Source organism: Remersonia thermophila, chromosome 1, assembly GCF_042764415.1.
Source record: "Remersonia thermophila strain ATCC 22073 chromosome 1, whole genome shotgun sequence".
Lineage (NCBI taxonomy): Eukaryota > Fungi > Ascomycota > Sordariomycetes > Sordariales > Chaetomiaceae > Remersonia > Remersonia thermophila.
The window spans coordinates 645,988-669,403 of record NC_092217.1 but is presented as its reverse complement, the minus strand read 5'-3'; the positions used below and the strand labels follow the sequence as shown (position 1 = coordinate 669,403).

The 23,416-nt window shown below is 65.7% G+C and overlaps 6 protein-coding genes across 6 annotated transcripts; 3 read left to right on the top strand and 3 right to left on the bottom strand.

Moving 5' to 3' along the window:
* Positions 1-192: 192 nt before the first annotated feature.
* On the bottom strand, positions 193-2,968 carry VTJ83DRAFT_193 (uncharacterized protein; the record flags this gene model as incomplete). Its single annotated transcript, XM_071008143.1, has 2 exons — positions 193-1,138; positions 1,239-2,968. 2 exons carry the CDS (start codon positions 2,966-2,968, stop codon positions 193-195), a joined length of 2,676 nt encoding a protein of 891 aa, XP_070869546.1.
* A 2,588-nt stretch (positions 2,969-5,556) lies between these two features.
* VTJ83DRAFT_192 (uncharacterized protein) lies at positions 5,557-10,648 on the top strand (the record flags this gene model as incomplete). Its single annotated transcript, XM_071008132.1, has 3 exons — positions 5,557-7,465; positions 7,536-8,961; positions 9,049-10,648. 3 exons carry the CDS (start codon positions 5,557-5,559, stop codon positions 10,646-10,648), a joined length of 4,935 nt encoding a protein of 1,644 aa, XP_070869545.1.
* Positions 10,649-12,093: 1,445 nt separating this feature from the next.
* Positions 12,094-14,605, top strand: VTJ83DRAFT_191 (uncharacterized protein; the record flags this gene model as incomplete). The annotated part of the gene is made up of 4 exons (XM_071008121.1): positions 12,094-12,530; positions 12,718-12,913; positions 12,983-13,060; positions 13,124-14,605. The coding sequence occupies 4 exons, from the start codon at positions 12,094-12,096 to the stop codon at positions 14,603-14,605; spliced, it is 2,193 nt and encodes a 730-aa protein (XP_070869544.1).
* A 985-nt stretch (positions 14,606-15,590) lies between these two features.
* On the top strand, positions 15,591-17,061 carry VTJ83DRAFT_190 (uncharacterized protein; the record flags this gene model as incomplete). Its single annotated transcript, XM_071008110.1, has 3 exons — positions 15,591-15,913; positions 16,008-16,298; positions 16,470-17,061. The coding sequence occupies 3 exons, from the start codon at positions 15,591-15,593 to the stop codon at positions 17,059-17,061; spliced, it is 1,206 nt and encodes a 401-aa protein (XP_070869543.1).
* A 343-nt stretch (positions 17,062-17,404) lies between these two features.
* Positions 17,405-19,735, bottom strand: VTJ83DRAFT_189 (uncharacterized protein; the record flags this gene model as incomplete). The annotated part of the gene is made up of 1 exon (XM_071008098.1): positions 17,405-19,735. One exon carries the CDS (start codon positions 19,733-19,735, stop codon positions 17,405-17,407), a length of 2,331 nt encoding a protein of 776 aa, XP_070869542.1.
* Positions 19,736-20,258: 523 nt separating this feature from the next.
* Positions 20,259-23,332, bottom strand: VTJ83DRAFT_188 (uncharacterized protein; the record flags this gene model as incomplete). The annotated part of the gene is made up of 3 exons (XM_071008087.1): positions 20,259-21,179; positions 21,260-23,186; positions 23,277-23,332. 3 exons carry the CDS (start codon positions 23,330-23,332, stop codon positions 20,259-20,261), a joined length of 2,904 nt encoding a protein of 967 aa, XP_070869541.1.
* Positions 23,333-23,416: the final 84 nt, after the last annotated feature.

Sequence of the window (23,416 nt, the reverse complement as noted above, 5' to 3'; positions counted from 1 at the left end):
AAGAAGAACAAAAAAAAAAGCATCATCACCAAAAAACCAAAGTTCACTTGACGGTTAGCTACAATACCCCCAAAAAATAAAGTAAATAGCCGACCCTTTCAACCCCGGTACACCAAGGCCGCTCTCTCCTCACCCTCCTGTATCATCCCTCCTTCTAGTGTGTGCGTGCGTGTGCGTGTGTACTTCCTACCGCTACCTCCTCAACGGCCGCGCATCCCCCTCGTCCGAATCCTCCTCGTCGCTATCTTCGTCGTCGTCCTCCCCGACCACGTGCCTATCCGACTCGTCCAGGCTCTGCCTCTTGACCCCCGGCAGCTTCTCGCTGACCCCGATGGGCGACCCGCTCCGATCCGACCCGGACCCGGTCCCGGTCCCGGACCCGGAGACGGGCTGGTCCCGGTACGGCGCCAGGCCCGCGTTGCCGTCCCCGTCCTCGTCCTCGCTGTCCCCCGCGAACGCGTCGTACAGCTCCCCGCCGCGGGTCCGCTTGCTGCCCTTTCGGCCCAGCCGCTTCTCCCCCGCCGCGCCCGCCAGCCCGGCCCCGCCGTTGTTGTCGTTGTCGTCGTCGTCGTCGTGGTCGTCGCGATCCTGGTCGTCGAGGAGCTCAAACTCATAGTCGTTGCGCGGGTTGCTGCGCAGCCGGCGGCGGCGGGCCAGCCAAAAGTAGACGCCGAGGCCGGCGCAGAAGAGCACGATGAGCACGAGCGAGCCGTAGATCCACGCCTGGGTGGCGGCGCTGACGCCAAACGTGGGCAGGAACGAGGGGAGCCAGGTCGAGTTGGACGCGGCCGACGTCTCGACGGCCGGGGCCGTGGCGTCGCTGCCCGAGGGCTTGGGCTTCACGGGCCGGTCGGGACCGCCCGTCGCGTCGGCGGGGGCGGAGCCCGCGGCGCCGTTGTCGCCGGTGCCGGTGCCCGTGCTGGTCGGCAAGGCGGTGGTGGCGGCGGGGAGGCTCGTGGTGGCGATGACGGCGTGGTCGTTGTCGTCCTCCTCGGTCGGCATGGGGAGGAGCGTGGCCTTGGAGGCGTCCCGCGCCTCGCCCCAGAGCTTGAGGTGCCAGTCGACGAAGCGACCCGAGTGCTGGTTGACGAGGGTGTCGCGGACGATGATGGTCCATTTGCCAACGCCGGATTCGCCCCTGAGCCAAGGGGGGAAAAAAAAAAGAGGTTACACGTCAGCAGGGGGATAGATAGATACAATGGGTTGGTTGGATGGAGGAGAGCGTGCGGATGGCTTACCAGTGAGCCACGCTCATGAAGGTCCAGTCGTCGTAGCCCTCGGTGGAGTCGTCAAACTTGCGCGTGACCGACAGGTGGCTGATGACGCGGTTGGGAGAGACGAGATCGACGCTCAGGTCGCCGCGGCGGCTGTGCTCGACGTTCATGGTGACGGTGACGTGCTCGACGCGCTCCAGGTTGGCCTCCTTGAGCATGGCGGCCGTGACCTCGAAGGAGACGGCGATGCCCTGGTCGCCCTGGGGGATGGGCCTCTTGACGTGGATCCAGGGGGAGAAGAACCACGACTGGGGCTTGACCTTCTTCCACGTCTTGGCCGCCTCGACGATGGCGTACGAGTCGAGCTTGCCGTAGCCAAAGGTGTGGCTGAACTTCTTGCCGATGGTGGTGTTTTGCCAGTCGTCCGCGTCGAGGTTCACGGGCACGGCCGTGTCCATGGCGAGGTACTGCATGTCGCGCCACGACAGGTCCGGGCGGACCTGCAGGACGAGGGCGAAGATGCCGGCGGCCAGGGGCGCGGCGGCCGAGGTTCCCCCATGGCCGTTGGAGCAGGCGTTCTGGCCGACGTCGGTGGTGTGGATGGCGTCGCCGGAGCCGCTCGAGTAGGTGACGACGAGGCCGGCCGAGCACTTTTCCGAGTAGTACGGGTGCAGGCCCTTGCGGTCGATGGCGCCGACCGTGATGCTGTAGATGCTGTTGGTGTAGCCGTCAAAGTTGCAGTTGTCGTCGTTCTGGGCGCCGTTGCCGCTGGCGAAGACGTAGATGGAGCCGAGGCCGCCGCGGCCGTTCTGGACGCCGTTGAGCATGGCGCGGCGGATCAGGATGCCGGGGGCGTCCATGCTCTTGCCGTCGTCGGGCGGGCCCCAGGAGCACGAGTAGATCTGGTTGTGCTGGAAGTCGTAGTTCATGGCGACGGCCTCGTCGGCGTCCGAGATGAGCTTGGACAGGATGCGCAGGCCGGCGACCTTGGCGTCGTAGGCCACGCCGACGCCGCAGACGTTGTTGCGCACGGCCGCCACCTCGCCGGCGCAGCGGGTGCCGTGGCGGTCGTCCGAGAGGCGGGGCCGCGGCTCGTCCGTCTTGTCGTTGAAGTCGTACGAGCCGGCCGCGTAGTAGTTGTCCTTGAGATCGTCGCTGTACATGTCGAGGCCGTCGTCGACGATGGCCACGGTCGCGTTCTTGCCCGTGACGCCCTGCAGCCAGACGCTCGACACGTTGACGTCGTGGCCGGGCTGCACCGTGTTGAAGAGGTGCCACTGCTCGCGGAAGATGGGGTCCCGGATCTCGAGGCGCTGCGCCAGGTCCGCCTGGGCCTCGACGGCCGACTGGACGGGCTGGCCCTGCGCGAAGGGGGCGGCCGACTCGGGCAGCAGGCCCTGCCGGGGCGGGACGACGCGCTTCTCCCAGGGCTTCCGCAGCTTCTGCTTCTCGGAGAAGAGCACGCCGTCCAGCGGGTGCCTCTCGCCCAGGGACCGCTTGCGGCGGCGGCGGCGCGACAGCTCGCGCTTGACGACATCGTGTTCCGACCTGCCGGCGGCGAAGATGTGGTGGCCGGGAAGCTCGCCGAGGGGGCCCTCGTGGCGGAGCCCCAAGCTTCGGGCGACGTCGCGCGGCGACGTGTCGGCATCGAGATGGAGCACGTAGTAGTCGTTGGCGTGCCAATTGCGAGGCAGGATGCCGGATGCCGAAGCGAGGGCGGCGAGGCCCAGGAGGGCACCGGACCAGACCTTCATGGTTGCTGGTGTGGGAGGGGAGGAGGACGAGGAGGAGGAGGGGGCGAGGCGGGAACACCTCTAGGACTGTGGCGGACGTCTTTCGGGGCGGACCATACGGTGGAGCGTTGGTTGTGTGTGGTGTTGTCGTTGTCGTTACGTGGGAGCACGCGGGATGCGGCCGAGCGAGGTGGTCTGGGAAATCTGTCGGTGATCAAGGGACGATGTCGAAACAGGGTCCGAGACAGATTCGCTGGGCCTGGGCCGGTGGCGATTCGGCTCGAGTCAAGGCCGAAAGCTGAAACTCCTGAAAATGGATGACCAGGTTTCCAGCTTGTCCAGCTTGTCCGGCTTGTCCTTTAAGTTTGGAGGAGGGCCAACCCAGTCCGATCCATTTCCCAAACACGGCTGCTTGGGATGATGCAAGAAGGTCGTCCTGAAGCAACGCAGGGAAAAGGTGGCTCCAAGACGCCGACGGACAAAAGCGCACACCCAAAGGGCCACGCACGCTCGTTTCGCGGTTCAGGGCAGCCAAGCTAAGCCTTGGGCCATGGCATTGTTGGGAAGCCCCACGATCCCTTGTAACACGCCGAAAGGGGGTTTGTATAAGCCACCGGGGCGGCCAATCAGACGGCATGCGCCACAGAGGAGCCGGTCCACTTGCGGCCTTTGGTACGGTACGGTAGGGTATGGTACGGTATGCTGTGCTGCTGCTATTACGAGAGGCTGCGTCAGCTCCGGGCTTTTTCTCCGGCAGCAACCCACCCCCTCTCCCATCTAGGAAACAACAAATACTGCGTAAATGAAAAGAAACGCATGACTCCGTTCCTCGTACCACCCACCAACCTGCAGGTTGTTGTTGTTGTTGTTGTTGTTGTCTCTGCCGAATTGCTCCGGATTGCTGGCCGAGTTGGTTGTTTGCGATGGACGATGGACAAGACGTTTTGCCAGCCGACAGACATGCCGTCACTTTGAGGTATGGAAAGTTATACTATAATAGTTCACTAGATAGGTAGCTAGAGCAAAGACAAGACAAGACGAGACGACCCAAACATGGGAGCCCATTCCATGTCCAAGACGACCCACCAACGCTACCAACGTTATCTCTTATCGGGTGCCATCCATCTGACCGCCCGTCTGCCTGGGTCCCGCCATTGAGCAGCCGTTCCTTCTCCATCGGACATGACGGCACGGAAGATCCATGGAGAGAGACCCACAGGACACAGGCAGCAGCAAAAGCAAAGGAGGCGTCAGAGCGGAAAAGCAGAAGGAGCGCACTGCCATTCTGCGCGGGAAGCGTGCAAGTGCAGGAATCCATGATGAAGAACTCGGCCTTGGCCCTGGGCTAACGAACGGTGAAGCGGACCCTCCTCCACCTCTTGTCTCACATCGCAACAACACCCACACTCGTCACTCACACACGTCACACAACAGCCCACCCAAGGCAACGCCTTGCTCAAAACTCCACGCCGGTTCCTCAAGAAGCCCTACACCGTATGCATTCCGGTCTGGCTCGCATCGTCGACTTCCCCATCCGCTGAACGATTCCAACGCCCAATCATTCACGCCGATCGGGGACGCTCCCCACGCCCACGGTTCGTCCCGTGGTCGTGCCCGGCCATGTGGGTGCCATGCCATGCCGTGCGTGTGCCTTGGAGGTGGAAATGCAACGGCTTCTTCGACATAGGAATGACTTGCCTCGTCGTTGACCCATGAGCCTTCACCACACGACCGGGACACAGCCGTGGTCGGATCCAACAGGCTCTGTAAAATATTCACCCGTCGTCGACCTCCACCGGCCGGAATTGGATCTTTTCCTTGGGCAATGGGTGGCCAGCCACCGGCTTTTTTTTTTTTTTTGTCCCATGCAGTGTGAACGAAAGAGACCCAGCGGTGCGGACTAACTAGCATTACCCGCCTTCTGATTTTCTGCAGCGACGGCCATGGTTGGTGATTTGGCGATGCTAACCCCCCCCCTGCTCGCCTGGGCCCAACCACGCCAAGCATTCGATCTTCCCGCCCAAGCTCCTGACGGCCGGCCCTGTCCCGTCGGCCAGCTCGCTCGCTGCCCAGTCGATGCTCTCAATTCGTTCCCAGCGTGCATTTCGTTCGCCGCCAGCCTGTCCACCCCCCTCCACTTTCTCCCTGCAGCCGGGATCTTGTCATACCTGGCCACCTCCCCCACCGCCCTGTCCGCTTTGCTGCAGGGCCACCGGCTCCTGGCCGCCTCGCTCCGGGTTATAACTAGCTGGCAGGGCCCAACGCGCCATGGTCGTGCCCGGACGAGCCCGCTGCGCATGTGTTTGCAGAGCATTGGTTGCTCCGGCCATGGGAACCTGCAGCTCGCCGACGAGTGGCCCGCGCTTGAACTCCCGGCATTGAGTCCCCCCGACCATCGACCAGCCCGTCGCATCTCCTGCTCCCACCCCCCGCAAAACGTAGTAGTCTACTGCAGTGGTAACTAGCAGGCAAGGCAAAGGACAAAAAAAATCAAGCCGTCCAGTCAGCCTGACCGCAGGCTCGCGCAGCACGTGGGCTGCAGGGACAACAAGGAACGACAGCCCGACGGCCTGATAGCCCCAAGCCCCGTCGCCAACCCAACCGCCAACATGTCGGCTCCCTACTGGGGCCACCTCCCCGGACCTAGCACCGACCAAACCAGAGCTCGCCGCTTGTCCGACGGCATGGACGTCGCCGCGGGCCAGCGTTCCTCATTGGACGCCCCGGCTCCGAGCTCGCTGGCGTCGAATCGCGTGTCAATCCAGACTACAAAGTCGGATGCGCCGACCGAGTCCACCATGAGCCCGTTTGCGTCGCCCACCGCCTCGAGCTTCCAGGGTTACGGATTGACCCCACGGCCGCCCTCTTTACCCTACGGTGCGACCCAGTACCCTCCAGAGCTCATCGAAAACCGCCGCCGCCGCCGAAGCCGCAACCAGGAGCAGGACGACGAGTATGCCGCGCTAGCTGCCGCCCACCCCCCGCCTGCCGCCCCCGACGCTCCTCCCGCACCCTCCACGCCCGCCTCCATCACCGCCAGGTACCCACCTCCCGCCGGCGGACACTCCCGCAGGATGTCCATGGACGACGAAAACGACGATTACCGCAGGGCCGCCGCCGCCGCCGCCGCCGCCGCCCGGAAGGAGGGCCGCGTGGCTCTCGAAGAGTCGGCCTTGCCGCGGACCCGCGTCGTCACCGAGCCCGGCCGCGGCCGGAACTCTCCCCTGGCCAACGGCCGCAAAAGGACCTCGGCGGCCGAGCAGTCGTTGCAGCGGAGCGCGCGTCGCGCAGCGGCCAACACGTCGGCCGGCCGCAGCAAGGGCCTGTCGGACGTCCGCTCCCCGCTGCAGAAGCTGGAGCAGACCCTCGACAACATCTCCAAGGAGGACAAGCGGGCCCGCGTCGAGGCCGCCGAGCGCGCCGTCCGCGAAAGGGCGGCTTCCAGGGACGCCGACAAGGATCCGCGGAGCGGCCCCCGGCATCACGACGGGCCTCTCTCGCAGAACCCGCCGGGGGAGCTTCGAAAGCAGCCGCCAGCCGCCGAGCTCGACCGGATTCCCGCCGCTGCTCCCGCCGCTGCTCCCGCCGAGCCTGGCCTTCAGCGCAACCTCAGCTTCCGCGAGCGTGCCGCGAGGAGCGACATCCGCCCTCCCAACGGCTTCGAGCCTCCGGAGGTGCCGCCGCCGCCGCCGAGCGGTCGCACGCCGCCGAGAAGCGGCAGCAACAAGCTCAAAAAGGCCCCGCCCAGCGACCCGTGGCCGACGCGCGTCTCGGAGGATGACATGTACAGGCCAGGTCCTCCCTCGACCACCAGGACCAGCTCCCAAGTCGACTCGGACGACGATGCGCCCGGGTACCCTGCGAAGCTGAAGAAGTCGCCGGGCCAGAGGAGGGCCGAACAGGTGGTCCTGGGGAGGGATCCCGGCGCGGACGGATCGCCGCGCGACGAGCGCGAGAGCACGAGGCAACGCCTGACGGATCTCGTCAACCGCGTCCGCGACAGACACCAGCCTGCCCAAGACGTCTATCGGCACCCGCCGTACCTGGACGAGTGGAAGAAGGCGACGGTCGGGGCGCTGACCGGCACCATGCTCGACCTGGAAGGCGCTGCGCCGTCTGCCGCCGCTTCGGAAAAGAACCCGACGTGGTGGGAGAGGCCGCACTCGCGGCACCGCAGCAGCAGCCTGTCGAGCCGCCCCGTCAAGGCCGAGGCCTTCGAGGGCGAGTATGCAGAGACCAACGGTATGCGCATCCACGGCCGCGAGGCCATCTTCCCCAGCATCTTCTCGGTGCAGAGCGGTGACGTCGCTCTGTCCGCGACGAGCGAAATCAGCAGCGACCCGCCCTTCGCGCCCCAGCACCTGGCCGCTCCATCCAGACGTGCGAAGGCCCGAGGGCGGCGACGGGACGGGCTGCGCCCCGCCAGCCCGAGCCCCTCGGCAGCCAGCGACTCCCAAGACAGCCTCGGTTGTTTCTCGCTGCGCAGCAATGACGCCGCCTTTGCCCTTTCCTACGCCAGTACAACGAACCCTGCTCCTCCAGGCCTGAGCCCTGTCGTGAAGCCGTCGCCGCTAACCCCTGCGTCCAGGTCCTACCCGCTTCAAGCCGCCCCTGTACCTCAAGTGCGGCCCGCTGCTGCGCTTCTGCGGCATCCGCCGCGAGCGCGTGCCCGGCCGCACGGCCCGCGACGGCGCCCCGCTCGAGCGCGACGTCTGGCGCGGCTCCGTCATGATCGTCACCACCGACACCGACTCGTCCTACGACATCGCGCCCACGCTGCGCCTGTTCGCCCAGCCCATCCAGCTGCTGCCGCCGCCGCCCCGCGAGATCCGCGGCGACGAGCCGCTGGCCCCCGAGTTCGTCGACCCCATCGCCGGCCACCCCAAGCTCGGCCGCAAGGGCGAGACGCTGTACGTGCGGCCCGTCGACCACCTGGAAGAGGCCCGCGACGTGTCGCGCGACGAGACGGACGACGGCCTGTTCGAGAAGACGCGCAGCCCGCCCGACGTGCCGCTGCCCAAGGGCGTTGCGGACCCTCCCGGCTCGTTCGCGGCGCGGCGCAAGCGCGCCGAGGCGGACGGCGAGAAGCTGGGCAAGTACCGCGACGTGCGCGGCTTCCGGCTGCACGCCGAGCGCGGCTACACCTTTTGGCGCTTCAACATCGAGGTGGAGCTGCGCGACCATCAGCAGCGCATCGCCTACCGCATCAACCGCGGCCCGTCGACGGGCTTTTGGGTGCCCGCCCGCGGCCAGAGCATGAACGTCATGTTCTACAGCTGCAACGGCTTCAGCCTCAGCGTCGACACGGACGAGTTCACCGGGCCCGACCCCATGTGGCGCGACGTGCTCAACACGCACCAGAGCCAGCCCTTTCACGTCATGCTCGGCGGCGGCGACCAGATCTACAACGACCTCTGCATGCACGACGTGCCCCTGTTCCGCGACTGGCTGGCCATCAAGAACCCGCTGCACAAGCACGACGCCCCCTTCACCACCGAGATGCGCGAGCAGCTCGAGCACTTTTACCTGGAGCGCTACTGCGCCTGGTTCTCGCAGGGCCTGTTCAGCATGGCCAACGCCCAGATCCCCATGGTCAACATGTGGGACGACCACGACATCATCGACGGGTTCGGCTCGTACCCGCACCACTTCATGAGCTCGCCCGTCTTCGCCGGCCTCGGCAACGTCGCCTTCAAGTACTACCTGCTGTTCCAGCACCAGACGGTCGTCGACGAGACCGACAAGACGGAGCCGAGCTGGATCATGGGCGCCCGCCCGGGCCCCTACATCGCCGAGCTCAGCCGCAGCCTGTTCATGTCGCTGGGCGGCCGCCTCGCCCTGCTGGCCGTGGACGCTCGCACCGAGCGCACCCGCCAGGAGGTCCTCTGCGAGGACACGTGGAAGAGGATCATGGACCGCTGCTACGCCGAGATCGACAAGGGCAAGATTGACCACCTGCTCGTGCTGCTGCCCGTGCCCATCGCCTACCCCCGCCTGGTGTGGCTTGAAAACATGTACGTCTTGCATCCAAAGAGGAGCGCCCAAAGAAAAAAAAAAACCAAACGACCAGTTGCTAACATGTTCTCTTTCTCTCTCGGCAGACTGACCTCGCGGGTCATGGACCCCGTGAAAGCCCTTGCCAAGCTGGGCATGTTTGGCGGGCTGCTCAACCGCTTCGACGGCGGCGTCGAGGTGCTCGACGACCTGGACGACCACTGGACGGCCAAGAGCCACAAGCGCGAGCGTGCCATCGTCGTCGAGGATCTGCAGGACCTGGCCGCCGACAAGTCGGTGCGCGTCACCATCCTGAGCGGCGACGTGCACCTGGCGGCCGTCGGCCAGTTCTACTCGAACCCCAAGTTCGGCCTCGCCAAGCACAAGGACTTCCGCTACATGCCCAACATCATCTCGTCGGCCATCGTCAACGCGCCGCCGCCCGACCTGCTCGCCGACGTGCTCAACAAGCGCAACAAGGTGCACCACTTCGACAAGGAGACGGAGGAGGACATGATCCCGCTCTTCGCCCACGGCGTCGACGGCAAGCCGCGCAACAACAAGCACCTGCTGCCGCACCGCAACTGGTGCGCCATCCGCGAGTACGTCCCGGGCCACACGCCGGCGCCGACGCCGTCGCCCGAGGCCTCGGTCGAGCAGCTCCCGGCGCCGGGCCCGCCGACGCTCGGCGGGCCCACCGGGCTGGGCCGCAAGGGCAGCGTGCTGCGGCGGCTCTCGCGGCCCAAGACGGCCGGGGGCGACGCCGGCGGCAAAGACCGCACGCGGCCGCCCGTCTCGGGCGGGTTGCTGCGGTCGCTGTCGCGCCGGGCGGGCATCAAGAGCGCCGAGGACGTCGGCCGGCCGGCGACGCAAGGCGGGCTCCAGCGCACCATGTCGAGCACGTCCGTGGCGAGCCGTTTCGGCGGGCTCTTCCGCCGGCGCAGCACAACGGCACGGCAGGAAAGCAATCCCCCCGTCAACGGCGACGCGTGGAATCAGCCGCCGGAGACGGACGGCGGCGGCAGCAGCAGCAACAACAACAACAACAACAACAACAGCAACGGGGTTGGAATGCACAGCGGTCTCGGATCGACGTACTCGAACGAGTTCACGCCGGGCGACGACAGCTTCTTCATGGCCAGGCCGCAGCACCCGCATCCCCGCCACCACTCGGAGGCCAACCCGCCGCCCGTGGGCCCCAAGCCTGTCACGGTGCCGGGGACCAGCGCCCCCGGCGCCGGCCACCCCCAGCCGGCCTCCCAGACCAGCATCCACCAGCCGCCGCCGCTGCTGCCGCAGCAGCAGCACACGTCGGCGAGCAGCCGGACCGACGGCGAGGATGACGCCAACTTCAGGCCCAGGCCGTTCCTGCGGACGCCGACGACGCTGTCGACGAAGCAGCGCAAGGCGCTGGCGGGGCGGAACCCGGCCGACCTGGTGGTGGACCTGCGGGGCGCCATCGAGGTGACGCTCAACGTGGAGATCAGCCAGAAGGATCCGGGCGGCAGCACGGTGCCGTACCGGCTGGTGGTGCCGAAGCTGTGGTACGAGTACGAGGGCGAGGAGAAAGAAGGGGTCCATGGGCAGAGCGAAGGAGCGGAGAGCGTTGAGGATGTGGCGGTCGCGGTCGCCGGCGCGGGAGGGAAGAAGGCTGGAGGAGGGGGGGGGATCAAGAGGTTGTTGAGCCTCAGGAGGAAGGAGGGGTAAAATGACAAGGCATGGACATCTAGGGACATGAGGATTGTGGAAGATGCTAACATGAACGATGGATTTTTTTTTTTGGAGGGGGGTGGCCTTTTTTTTTTTTTTTTTTGTTTTGGGTTTGTTTCGGGTCCGTGGTTTTTGCTGTTTGTTGGTTTTTTTTCCTTTCGCGTGTACTTGTAGAAAGGAGTCCAGGGTCCACGGTAGTCGCAGTACAAAACATTGTCGGCCTTGTATGGGAAGCTAACAATGACAACAAAGATTTCTGGTTTTCTTGGGTTCAACTGGATAGCGTACCTGGTCTACTAGTATGAGTGTACACCAATGGGGCGTGCGCATCCTCTCGCTCGCTGTCTTTTCTTTGACTTTCTGTCTCTGCGTTCCCCCCTTCATCCTATCGGAATCCAGGAGGCCCCTCGGCCAAGGTATCTAGATTGTCTGTCTGCCTAGGTAGGTAGGTAGGTAGGTAGGTAGGTAGGTAGGTAGGTTACGAGGGGGAACTTGGCGATTGACCAGAGCGGAATCACGGCGGGGGCCGTTGACCCGCGAGATGCCGAGCTTCCAATGGCTCATGGAGGATGCGTGATGGTGTGTGGCTTGGACCGGAACACATAGCCTCATGACGTCACGTAACTCCTGTTGTGCATGTAGTACTATAGGAGAGGACGATGGCTCTGCTGGCTCGGCCGGCTCGCGTCAACCGGTTGGGCAGAACATGGGAATAGCTGGACGCGAACAGCTCCAGCCTACGCAGTATGTAAGCCCCGGTCGGCATTGGATCGCGTTGCATGAGGAGCGGCGCGCAGCGTTGAAGAAGAGATTCGTCGCCGACTGAATGCGATGCAACAAAGCGAGGTGAGAGAGAGCCAGGGTGCCCTGCCCCTCGGCAGACCCTTCCCCGAACGGCAGCGAGGCTTGGCATTCAACGCTCGCTGAAGAATTGGAGCCGACTTACACGGTAGACGCGGTGGGAGGGGAGGGAAAGAAGACAAACAAGACTTGCCACACCACGCAAAAAAAAAAAAAAAAAGGAAAAAAAAAAGGCCTTTCCAGGTGATGATGGAGCATCAATTCGCCCGTCTTGATCTTTCATCAAGCCATTGGATTTGTTTGTTTCATTGGGAGTGGAATGTGGTGGCTGGCGGTGGATAGCGGTGGATAGCGGAACGCCACATGGCACCCAATGCGGGAAGGTGCGGTCTGCGGCCTTGCCTTCTTTTGACGCGGCCGAACCGTTTCGTTAGCAGGAGGAGCGCAAGAGTCCAAGACCGCAAGAGCGCAAGAGCACCTTGCCTTGAAGATCTGCTGTAGCCCCTGCCTTGGCTTTTCCAATTCCATTTCTCGGGGTTTCTTCTTGCCTTTTGCTTCTTTCTTTCTTTCTTTCTTCCGCCTGTCCATCGCGTCGACATCTAATCAAGCCCCTGGACAACAACAACATCCAGACCCCTTCGATGAAGAAGTCGTTCGCCTCCACGCCGGATTCCCATGGCCCCCCCAACGGCGGAACCGCGTCAACAGAGGCCGCCGTCGCGGCCGACCCCGAGCCCTCCATACCGCCGCCCTCTTCGCAGCAGTCGGGGTCCCTCCTAGACGCCCCCGAAAATGACCCGGCCAAGAAACCCATCACGGAGCGCTTCTGGCTCGCCTTCAAGGCGGTCCTCTTCAGCTCCAAGCTCAACCTCCTGCTCGTCTTCGTGCCCGCCGGCATCGCCGTCGGCCAGTTCCACCACCTATCCCCGGGCCTCATCTTTGGCTTGAACGCCGTCGCCATCGTCCCGCTGGCCGGCCTGCTCAGCTTCGCCACCGAGTCGGTCGCCCACCGCCTGGGCGACTCGCTGGGCGCCCTGCTGAACGTGACGTTTGGCAACGCCGTCGAGCTGATCATCTTGTGAGTTTTTTTTTTCTTGGTTCTTGTTGCCGGATGGACCGGCGATATAAAGAGGACCTTCGCTGACCGTGGCCGATAGCATGTACGTTCTCCAGACAAGCAGACAGACAGGCAGCCAAGCCTGCTCTCTTTTTCTTTTTCTCCGACCCCCTCCGAGCTGAGCTAACGCACATCCTTCCTTCCCCAGCATCTCGCTCATCAAGAATGAGGTCCGCATCGTCCAGGCCGCCCTGCTCGGCTCCATTTTGTCGAACCTGCTCCTGGTCCTCGGCATGTCCTTCTTCGTGGGCGGCCTGCGCTACCGCGAGCAAATCTACAACAGCACCGTCACCCAGATGAGCGCCTGCCTGCTCAGCCTGAGCGTGGTTAGCTTGCTGTTGCCGGTACGTCGACATGCGGAGGGGCGGTCCGCGGAGCCATGCTAATGATGAATCGTTTTGCGTGCGTCATAGACGGCATTCCATGCCTCCTTTAACGACGAAAAGCTCGCCGATGAGCAGTCGCTCAAGATCAGCCGCGGCACGAGCGTGGTAAGCACCCATCGCCGCCTCGATCGTTTGCTTCTTCTTCGGCCAGGCATGCTGACAAACCAGGTCCTCCTGCTCGTCTACATCTTGTACCTGCTCTTCCAGCTCATCTCGCACTCGTACCTCTACGAGTCGACGCCCCAGCATATCATCGACGAGGAGTCGAGGCCCGGGCCCGCCGCCAACTGGCTGGACTCTTCGTCCGACTCGGACGGCTCGGGCTCGAGCTCGTCGAGCTCGTCGAGCTCCGACTCGGACTCGGACCACTCGGACCACTCCGAGACCGTGTCGAGGCGCGTCCGCAAAGCCATCCGCCGCCACCGGAGGTCCAGCGGGTCGTCCTCCTCGTCGAGCAACAGGAGCAAGGAGCCCTCCCAGGGGTCCCCCGACGACGCCAACGCCAACGCCGACGACGTGGAGATGCGGCCGGTGCGCCGCCAGACACGCGTCTCGGAATTGGCCGACGACGAAGCCGACGACGACGACAGGCGCGAACGCGGCCGCGGCCGCAAGTCCAAGAAGCATAGGCATCGCAAGCACAAGGAGCGCAAGAACAAGGAAGACAAGGAGGACGGCGACAGCACCGAGCACCAACATCAGGAGCGGTCTCACGACACGCAGCCCACCATCACGGTCGACGAGGCCCCCTCAGGGCGCAGCGGCCGCCAGCCGCGCAGGGTCGACTTCAACCCCAACGTGACCGAAGTGCCCGCGCCCAGCGAGACCCCGGCCCGCTCCCGAAGCCCCCTCCAGAGGGTGCGCGGACTTTCCCTGCTGCCCGTCGTCAGCAGCCTGACCCCGAGCGTCTTCACGCAGCCGCCCGACGCCGACGTCCCGCCCGCCCCTTCGGGCCCGGTGCCCCGCGTGCGCTACGGCATCCGCCGCACCAACTCGCTTCCCGACCGGCTGAACCAGCCGCAGCATCATCCTCACCATCACCACGGCCACGGCACCGCTCTGTCCCCGTCGCAGATACTGCTGCCAAGACCGCTCAACGCAGCGGCGGCGGCGGCGGCGGCGGCGGCGGCGGGCGAGGACGAGGACGAACCCGCCTACCAGCTCTCGTGCACCGGCGCCGTCATCCTGCTGCTCGTCTCGACGGGCCTGGTGGCCATCTGCGCCGAGCTCATGGTGGAGTCCATCAGCGGGCTGGTCGAGACGAGCAACATCAGCGAGGCCTTCATCGGCCTCGTCATCCTGCCGGTCGTGGGCAACGCGGCCGAGCACGTGACGGCCCTCACGGTTGCGCTCAAGAACAAGATGGACCTGGCCATCGGCGTCGCCGTCGGCAGCTCCATCCAGGTGGCCCTGTTCGTGACGCCGCTCGTGGTGATCATCGGCTGGGCCGCCAACCGAGACATGTCGCTATACTTTACGCTGTTTGAGACGGTGTGCTTGTTCGTGTCGACGTTTATCACAAACTTTTTGGTGCTGGACGGCCGGAGCAACTACCTCGAGGGAGCGCTGCTTATGGCGACCTACGTCATTATCGGCATCATGGCCTTCTTTTATCCGAGCGTCAGGGATGCGAGCATGTTGGGGGGTTAGATGGTTGAGCATGTTGGACGGTCAACGTTAGACGTTAGATGTTGCATAGATGACGGGGGCAAGAGGGGGGGGGGGGGGGCTGAGTGATGATGATGACTTATGAGGGCCGCGCTGCTAATAAGAGAAGGGATGGGGAAGGTGTCGCGCTCTGTTTGTTTGACTCGAGGCCTGGCGCAAGCCTTGATTTTTCTTTGACTTGAATCTTTTGGGCGAGCGATAGATGGATTGCATGTACATGAGATATCTTACCGAAGGTACCTTGCATGGTAGTAGCAGTAGGAGTAGTAGTAGGAGTAGTAGGAGTAGTAGTAATAGTAGTGTAATGAGGTGTCCAAGAACAGTGAGGGAGGAGGGAGTGGTGGTGGTGGTTGTTCATGGCGCCTAATTATAGGGTCTTTTCTCTCTCTGCCTGGTGATGGTCGTGGGACCCCCCCTCGCCTCCCCGCCCCTCTCGGTCTCATCCCCATCCATATCCCTCCTCCCCATGTGTTCAAGCTCCCGTGGGTAGACACCAAGGTGCAGGGCTTAAGGGTACATATCCAACAAGAGGCGAGGCAGATTGATGGGGTCACGCTCCACACATGAGGTGCAGCTAGACTAGGATGCATCGTTGTTGGCCGACTGTGGTATGCTCGGAGGGATGATTTCTCAGTTGTACACGGAAAACCACCCTCCTTGATTCTCCTCCCAAGATACATCACCGAGTAAGCATCTTGGCGGCTGCACAGCCCCCCCTTCCAACCTGCAACCAACGGCCCTCCCAACGTTGGGTGCTTGGCCCAGGACCCCAGCAGCTTCTCGCTCGCTCGAGCCCCTTTAGGATCTCATCTCACCCGGCTCAAAAAGCGCGGTGCGCAATTTCACCTTTGTTCCAACCACCCATTCTTCACATTGAAGAAGAAAAGAAAACAAAACACGACTCCGTCGTCGCCCATTCACATACCTTGTCTACCTGAATCAATACACATACCCGTAGCTCCGAATCATGTGTTTTGGCAGCAATAAAGACGCCGATGGCGACGCGCCGCGCCCGGCACAGGGCTACACCGCTCACCCGCCAGAGAAGCCTCAACGCGCGAGCTTGCCGCCTCAGTATCAACAGCAGCAGCATCAGCAGCATCAGCAGCATCAGCAGCCGCCGCAGCAGCCGCCGAGCTATGCACCTCCTCCCCTAGGCCCTCCTCCGTCCCAGCCATCGCCGGCCGGGCCCGGCTCGGCTCCTCCCGCCTACGCGCCTCCTCCGGGAGCCCCTCCGGCCCCGAGCCACGCGGCTCCGCCCCCGGGGCCGCCTCCGGCGCAGCACAACTGGTGAGCCGTCCCATCCCTCTCCCCCCCCCCCTTTGCAAGAGACGCGCGCGCACGAGAACGAGCCGCCAACGCAAACCACGCGCACACCAACCAGGGAGGCTCTCGTCCCGGACACGTCGCTGTTCCCGCCGCCGCCGAGCTTCTTCTCGGGCTTTGACCGGTCGCCGGGGCACAACGCCACCGAGGCCGAGGCCGAGGCGGGCGAGGCCTGGTGCGCCGCGTACCCGCTGGCGCCGCCCGTCGCGCTGGACGCGGCCGCCGCGGCGACGCTCGCCGCGCACGACCCGCGGCTCATGCGGCCCATGGTCAACTTTGCGGGGTCGCTGGCGTGGACGGCGCCGGGCCTGTGGTCGGTGCGGACCGAACGGATCTCGGCGGATTCGACGTACGTGCTTGTTTTCTTTTTCTTTCCTTCTTTTGTTTCTCTCCCTCCCTCCCTCTCTTTCTTGCCACTCTTCAATCCATGCCTCCTCCTCCCCCCTTATAAGGCCAAGGCCAAAAAACCACCCCGACAACGAACACGACATGACAAACCTAACCCGATCCTCTTCCAAAGAATCATCGCCTACCCCCCGCTCTACAACCCCGCGCTGCACTCGCCGCTCTCCCCCGCCGCCGGCGGGGGTTTCAAAACCATCTACTACGAGGTGCAGCTCGCGCCCCGCGGCAACCCAGACGAAGGCGACCTCTGCCTGGCCCTCGGCTTCACCGCGCTGCCCTACCCCTCCTTCCGCATGCCGGGCTGGCACCGCGGCTCCGTCGCCGTCCACGGCGACGACGGCCACCGCTTCGTCAACGACCGCTGGGGCGGCAAGGCCTTCACCCAGCCCTTCCGCGCCGGCGAGCGGCTGGGCGTCGGCATGACCTTTCGCTCTTCCTCCTCCTCTTCCTCCGCCGCCGCGTTCGGGTCCGGGCCCGGGCCCGGCCCCGCGGGGCCCCGCATCGACGTCGACGTCTTCTTCACGCGCCAGGGCAGGGAGGTCGGGAGGTGGGACCTGCACGAGGAGACGGACGCCGAGGAGGATCTTCCCGTCACGGGCCTCGAGGGGTACCATGACCTGAGCTGCGCCATCGGCACGTGCGGGGAGGCGACGTTTGAGGTGGTGCTGGATCCGGCGAGGTGGATGCATCGGCCGGCGGGGTACTGATGGGCGGGCCGGGGCTTGGCTGTGCTGGTGAGGCGGGTGGTGTGGGTGGTGTTGGTAATGTTGGTGGTGTTTGGGGAGGGGCGCCAAGGGAGAGAGATGTTGGGCCATCTTCATTTCCATATGGGGATGGATCGCCTCGTCACTGTTATCATAAAAGAGAGCACGGATGGATGAACCTTGGGTTTCTCAAGATTTTTTTTTTTTTTTTTCTCTCTCGTGCTTGAACACCTAGGACCATGCATGCTATGTCTCGTATGTCCATGCTAGCTTGCAGCGTGGAATATGACCACAGGGGAAGCGCATCAAACAAAAAGGGGTCCTTTCCAAGCTCTTCGGGTATCAATCAATCCTCCAGGCCGCTCCACTCCTCATCTTCCGCTCCCTTGCCGCCTCGGCCCTGCTCCCCCCCCTCCGACTCGCTCTCCTCGCCCCCTTCGGCCCGCCTCTGCCGCTTCCGCCTCTTGCTCGCCTCGATGGCCAGGGCCCGCCTCTTCTCGCGCTGCCGCTCCCACTTGCTCTGGGTCGAGATGGCGGCCGCGCCGGCCCCGCTGCGCCGCGACTCGACGCCGCGGACCTTGAGCTTGCGGCGATCCTCCTTGGTCACGTCGGGCAGCGCGTCCAGCAGCCACTTTTGCACGGCGGCCGCCTCGCCCGTGCGCCCGGCCTGCCGCTCGCTGGCCGCGATCACGTTGGCGACGCTCTTGACGAAGGGGATGTCGTCCTTGGTGTAAAAGGTGACGGCGACGCCGCCCTCGCGGCCGGCGCGGCCCGTCCTGCCGGCGCGGTGCACGTAGCCGGCCGCCGAGGTCGGCACGTCGTAGTTGACGACGCCGTTGACGCCGGCAAAGTCGACGCCGCGCGCGAGCACGTCGGTCGTGATGAGCACCCACACCTCGCCGGCCCGGAACCGCGCCATGACGCGCGACCGGGCCGACTCGGGCATGGACGAGTGCAGCGCCGCGACGCGGGCCGAGCCGCCCGCCTCGACGGGTATGTCGTAGCGCAGCTCGTCGTGCAGGGCCTGGGCGCGCTCGATGGTCTGCGTGAAGACGAGGAAGGGCGGGCGCAGCGGCGGGCCCGAGTCGGCCGACGAGGCCGGGTGCAGGAGCTGGCGCAGGGCCAGCAGCTTGCCCTGCTCGGTGGCCGTGTAGACGAGCTTGTGCGCGATGTTGGGGACCGCCGTGTCCTTGAGGCCGACGACGAGGCGGATGAGCGGGCGCGGCGAGCTCCCGCGCCCGACGCGCCGCGCGAGCTGCTTGGTGACGAGCGCCTCGATGCTCGACGCCATGGTCGCCGACCAGCACGTCAGCCCGGCGTCCGGGTGGGTGCACGCGCGCCAGATGCCCATGGTCTGGTCGCGGAACACGGGGTCGAGGAGCACGTCGGCCTCGTCGAGCACGAGCGACCGGACGGCCGGCAGCGTCCGCCGCACGCCGCGCTTGGCCGTCAAAAAGTTGAGCAGCGTCCGCGGCGTCGTCACGAGTATGTCGACGCGGGCGGGCGGCTTTTTGGTCCCCTGGGTTGTCGTCTCCTTGCCCGAATCGCTGTCGCCGTCGCTGTCGCCGTCGCTGTCGCCGTCGCTGTCGCCGTCGTTGTCGCCGCCGCTATCGCTCTCGTCGTCGTTGTCGCTGCCGACCTCGCTGCCGGCTTCGCTGCTGCTGCTGCTGCTGCTGCCGTCCTCGTTCTCGCCCTTGGCCTCGACCTCTTCGGCGGGCAGCCGCAGCGTCCGCTTCATGAGCACGACGCGGACGCCCGTGCCGATGGCCAGCTTGCGGCCCTCGTTGACGATCTGGGTGGCCAGCTCCCGCGTCGGCGCCACGATGACCGCCTCGAGCACGTGGTCGTCGGCGGAGCGGCCCAGCTCGGCGCGGCGGCGCAGCACCCCGTCGATGGCGGGGATCAGGAACGTGATGGTCTTGCCGCTGCCGGTCGGGGCGACGGCGAGGAAGTCGGCGCCGCGCTCGATGCCGGGCACCGCCGTGCTCGACCGCCGGAGGGCCGTCTCGGGCCGCAGCAGCAGCGGCAGGCTGCCCAGCTGCACCTCGGTCGGCACGCGGAACCCCTGGGCGTAGATGTTGGACGCCAGCTTGGCGGACACGCCGTAGCTGTGATGCAGCTCGCCAAAGGCGCTGAGCGGCTGCGGGAAGATGGGCTTCTTGTCGTCCTTTTTCGCCTCCTGCTTGCCCGCGGTTTTGTTCTTCTTTTCCTTCTGTTCCTTCTTCTTCTGCTTCTTGCTCTTCGGGGCTTCGTCCTCGTCCTCGTCCTTGTCCTCGTCCTCGTCCTCGTGCGGCTCGTCGGCCGGGCCCGTCTCCGAGAGGACGGTGAACTTGAGCCGGTGCGAGCGCAGTATCTGCCGGCACTCGTCCTCGTCGAGCAGCTTGATCTTGCGCTTCTTGTTGGCCTCTTCGGTGTCGGCGGGGGCGGTCTCGGCGGCGGGCTTCTTGGGGGCAAAGTAGTCGAGGTCGCTGGCGTCGCCGTCGGCATCGCGGTGAGGGTCGTCGGCCCCGTCGTCCTTGGTCTTCCTCCTCTTCCTCTTCTTGCCTCGCGAGGCGACGGCATCGTGGAACAGCTGCGGGTGGGGGGCCGCCCCGGCCGATGGAAGAGCCGCGGCCGGCTGCGGCTTGTTCTTTTGCGTCGGCTTGATGCCGCGCGAGAGAACCTTGAGGATATCCATGGCGGCGGCGCTGGATGCAAGGTTGGGGGGGGGGGGGGGGGAGGGTTGCCTTGTTGTTGTGTCTTTGGCAAAGCGTTCCCAGTGTTTTCAAGGTTTCTGGAAATTTTGGGATCCATCGACCGCTCGGCCCCACTTTTTGGCTCGTTATCGGGTCGTGTCTTATCGGTGGATCCCCTGCGTCACAGCACCGTCGCAAGAGACACATGAACCCACGTATTACCATGTAAGATACCGAAAAGACATCCTCCATCTGCTAACGTTTGATGAATAGTCAATACCTTAGCCATCCAAGGGGCTACAAGACGACGAGAGCAACGCTGCGAATGTACTAGTAAATGTACACAGTATGTATGACAGGGTGTTTTTCTTGGTACACTACTGATACATGGGACCCGGATACCGGATATACCGGTATCCCTGTTTCTTGGTCCCCAGGGCACATGATCCTACGCCCCCTTGGCCCTCATAGTACGCCATCCATCCTCGCATCTCTCTGACCAACCTCTGCCTCCCGCCATGCACGCTACGCGGCAGCAGACCCTTCTCGCGCATCCCTCGTCACCACCTCCTCGCACCGCGAGCACAGCTCCTCCTCCTTGGGCGCCACATACCTCCAGCACCGCGAGCACTTGTCCTGCCTCGGCGGAAGCACCCACGCCCGGCAGCCCTCCTCAAACTCCTCGCGGTACGCCCACCCGTGCTCCTTGCTCTCCTCGGCTTCCTCGCGCTGCCCGCCGCCGCTCCTCGTCGCCAGCTCCACCTCCGACACCACAAACATGGCCGGCAGCTCATCCTTGAGCCACTCGAGGGTGCCGTGCGCGCGGCTCCCCGCCGGCACCTCGAGCCGGACCACGCACTGCAGCGACGAGCCGAGCACCTTGTCGGCCCGCGCCCGCTCGAGCGCCGCCTTGATGGCCGTGTGGGCGCTCTGGATCGCGGGCAGGGCGTCGCGCAGGCGCTCCTCGGGGAGGGTCAGCCGCGCCGGGTCGACGAGCGGGGCCGCGTACAGCTGGCGGAGCGGGTGGTGCCGGTCGGCCGCGGCCGGGTCGGCGTCGTGCTCCCGCCGGAGCCACTCCGGGCGGTGGTCCCAGGCCTCCTCGACGAGCACGGGCGCCAGGGGCGCCAGCATGCGGAGGAACCCGGCAAAGAGCGGCTCGAGCGCGCCGCCGCCGTCGCCGCAGTACAGGCGGTCCTTGAGGGCCTCGAGGTAAAACGCCGACAGGTCGTTGGCGACCCACCGGTTGATCTCGGCAAACGCCTTCTTGAACTCGTACGCGTCAAAGTGGCGGGCCACCTCGGCCATGGCGTCGCGGAGCTGCAGCAGCGCGACCTGGTCGAGGGCCGTCAGCGGGGCGGCCCGCGCCGCCGCGTGCATGGAGCCCGTCAGCATGCGGATCGTCGTGCGGTACTTGACCAGCGCCTCGTGGATCGTCTTGAGCACGGGCTGGCCGAGCACCACGTCGCGCGGGTAGTTGCAGCTCGCCACCCAGAGGCGCAGCGCGTCCGGCCGAGGGCGTCCTTGACCGGGGCCGCGCCGCCGCCGCCGCCGCCGCCGCCGCCGCCGCTCTTCTTGCGCGGCTTGAGCGGAGGGAGCAGCGACCCGTCCATGACCTCGTCCGGCGACACGACGTTGCCCAGCGACTTGGACATCTTCTTGCCGGCCTCGTCGAGCGTGAAGCCGTGCGTGATGAGCGTCTTGAACGGAGCCAGGCCGAGGGTATTGGTGGTGGTGGCGGTGACCCCCGGCGCCCCGCGGTCGGCCGTGGCCGCCACGCGCGTGAGCAGGCTCGACTGGAACCAGCCGCGGTGCTGGTCGGAGCCCTCGAGGTACACGTCGGCCTGGCGGCCGCCCAGCATGGTCCAGCTCGTGCCGCTGTCGAACCACACGTCCATCGTGTCGCGGCCGCGCGCGAGCCGAGGGCCCGAGCGGAGCCGCGGCGGCACCCAGGCCTCGTCGTCGGGGGCGTCGCCCCACCAGGCGTCGATGCCGCGCTGCTCAACCACCGAGATGATGTGGTCGACCACGTCGTCGTCCATGACGGCGTTGCCCTCGGGGTCGTAGAGCGCGGGGATCGGCACGCCCCAGACGCGCTGCCGCGAGATGCACCACTCGCTGCGGGAGCCGACAAACGACTCGAGCCGGTTGCGGCCCGCCTCGGGGATGAACCGGACGGCCTCGAGCGCCGCGATGGCGTCCTCCTTGATGTGGCTCACGTCGGCGAACCACTGGGCCGTCGCCCGGATGATGATGGGCTCCTTGGTGCGCCAGTCGTACGGGTACTTGTGCCGGTGGTCGTGCGCGTGCATCACGTCGCCGCCGAGGAGGTCCAGGACGGCCGCCGCGCCGGCGCCGAGCACGGGCAGGCCGCGCAGCCGGTCCGGGTCGTCGGGGCACGCCTCGGCCGTGAACCGGCCGTCGCCGTCGACGGGCGCCGCGACGGGGAGGCCCAGCTCCAGGCACGCCAGGTAATCCTCGAAGCCGTGGCCCGGCGCGCAGTGCACGAGGCCGCTGCCCGACTCGGCCGACACGAAGCCGGCGTGGATCAAGGGCAGCGGCTCGGCGCTCCGGCCCAGCAGCGGGTTGACGTAGCGCAGCCGCGTCAGCTGGCGGCCGCGCACGGCGCCCAGCGTGCCCTCGGGCGTCGGGTCCAGGCCGGCGACGACGGCGGCGACGCGGTCCAGGCAGCCGGCGGCCACGAGGTAGGCGTCGCGGCCGGCCCGGACGATGCGGTACTCGAGGTCGTCGTGCACGGCGACGGCGCGGTTCGCCGGCAGCGTCCAGGGGGTGGTGGTCCAGACGACGGCGTACAGGTCGCCCTCGAGGCCGGCGAGCCCCGGCAGGTCCTCGCGGCCGGCGACGACGCGGAGGCGGACGTAGGCGGCGCGGGACACGTGGTTCTCGTTGTACTCGAGCTCGGCCTCGGCCAGGGCGGTGCCCGACGAGGGCGACCAGTAGACGGGCTTGTAGCGGCGGTAGATGAGGCCGCGCCGCGCCATGGCCTGAAACAGGCGCAGCTGGCGCAGCTCGTAGGCCTTGTCCATGGTGGTCCAGCGGGCGTCCCAGTCGGCCATGACGGCGTAGGACCGGAACCCCTTCATCTGCCGGTCCACCGTCTTGTAGGCCAGCTTGCGGGCGGCCTTGCGGACCTCGCCCGGCGACATGTGCTTGCCCTGCTCGGCGCCGACGGCCTTCATCTCGATGGGCAGGCCGTGGCAGTCCCAGCCGGGCACGTACGAGACGCGGCGGCCCTGCTGCACCTTGACGCGCAGTATCATGTCCTTGAGGATCTTGTTGAGGGCGTGGCCCGCGTGCAGGTCGCCGTTGGCGTAGGGCGGGCCGTCGTGCAGCACAAACTCGTCATCGGCCGGCCGGTGGACCGACTGCCACCGGTAGAGCTCATCGGCGCATCGCTGGATGTAGCCGTCGCGGGCTTGCGGCAGCGGCCGGGGGCTTCGGGGGGGGAGGGGGAGCTGGGATTAGCAGGTGGACGCTGCCGAGGCGGACGGTGCCGAGGCGGACGAGAGAGGCAATGCAACGTACGGGAAGGTCGACTTGGGCAGCCGAAGCGTCGATGCCCAGCTTTTCGCCTTGGACATGGTGTCGCGGCATAGCGGGGGGGGGAGGGGGAAGGGTTGAGCTTCAGGCCGGGTGGTGGTGGTGGTGGTGGTGGTGGTGGCAGG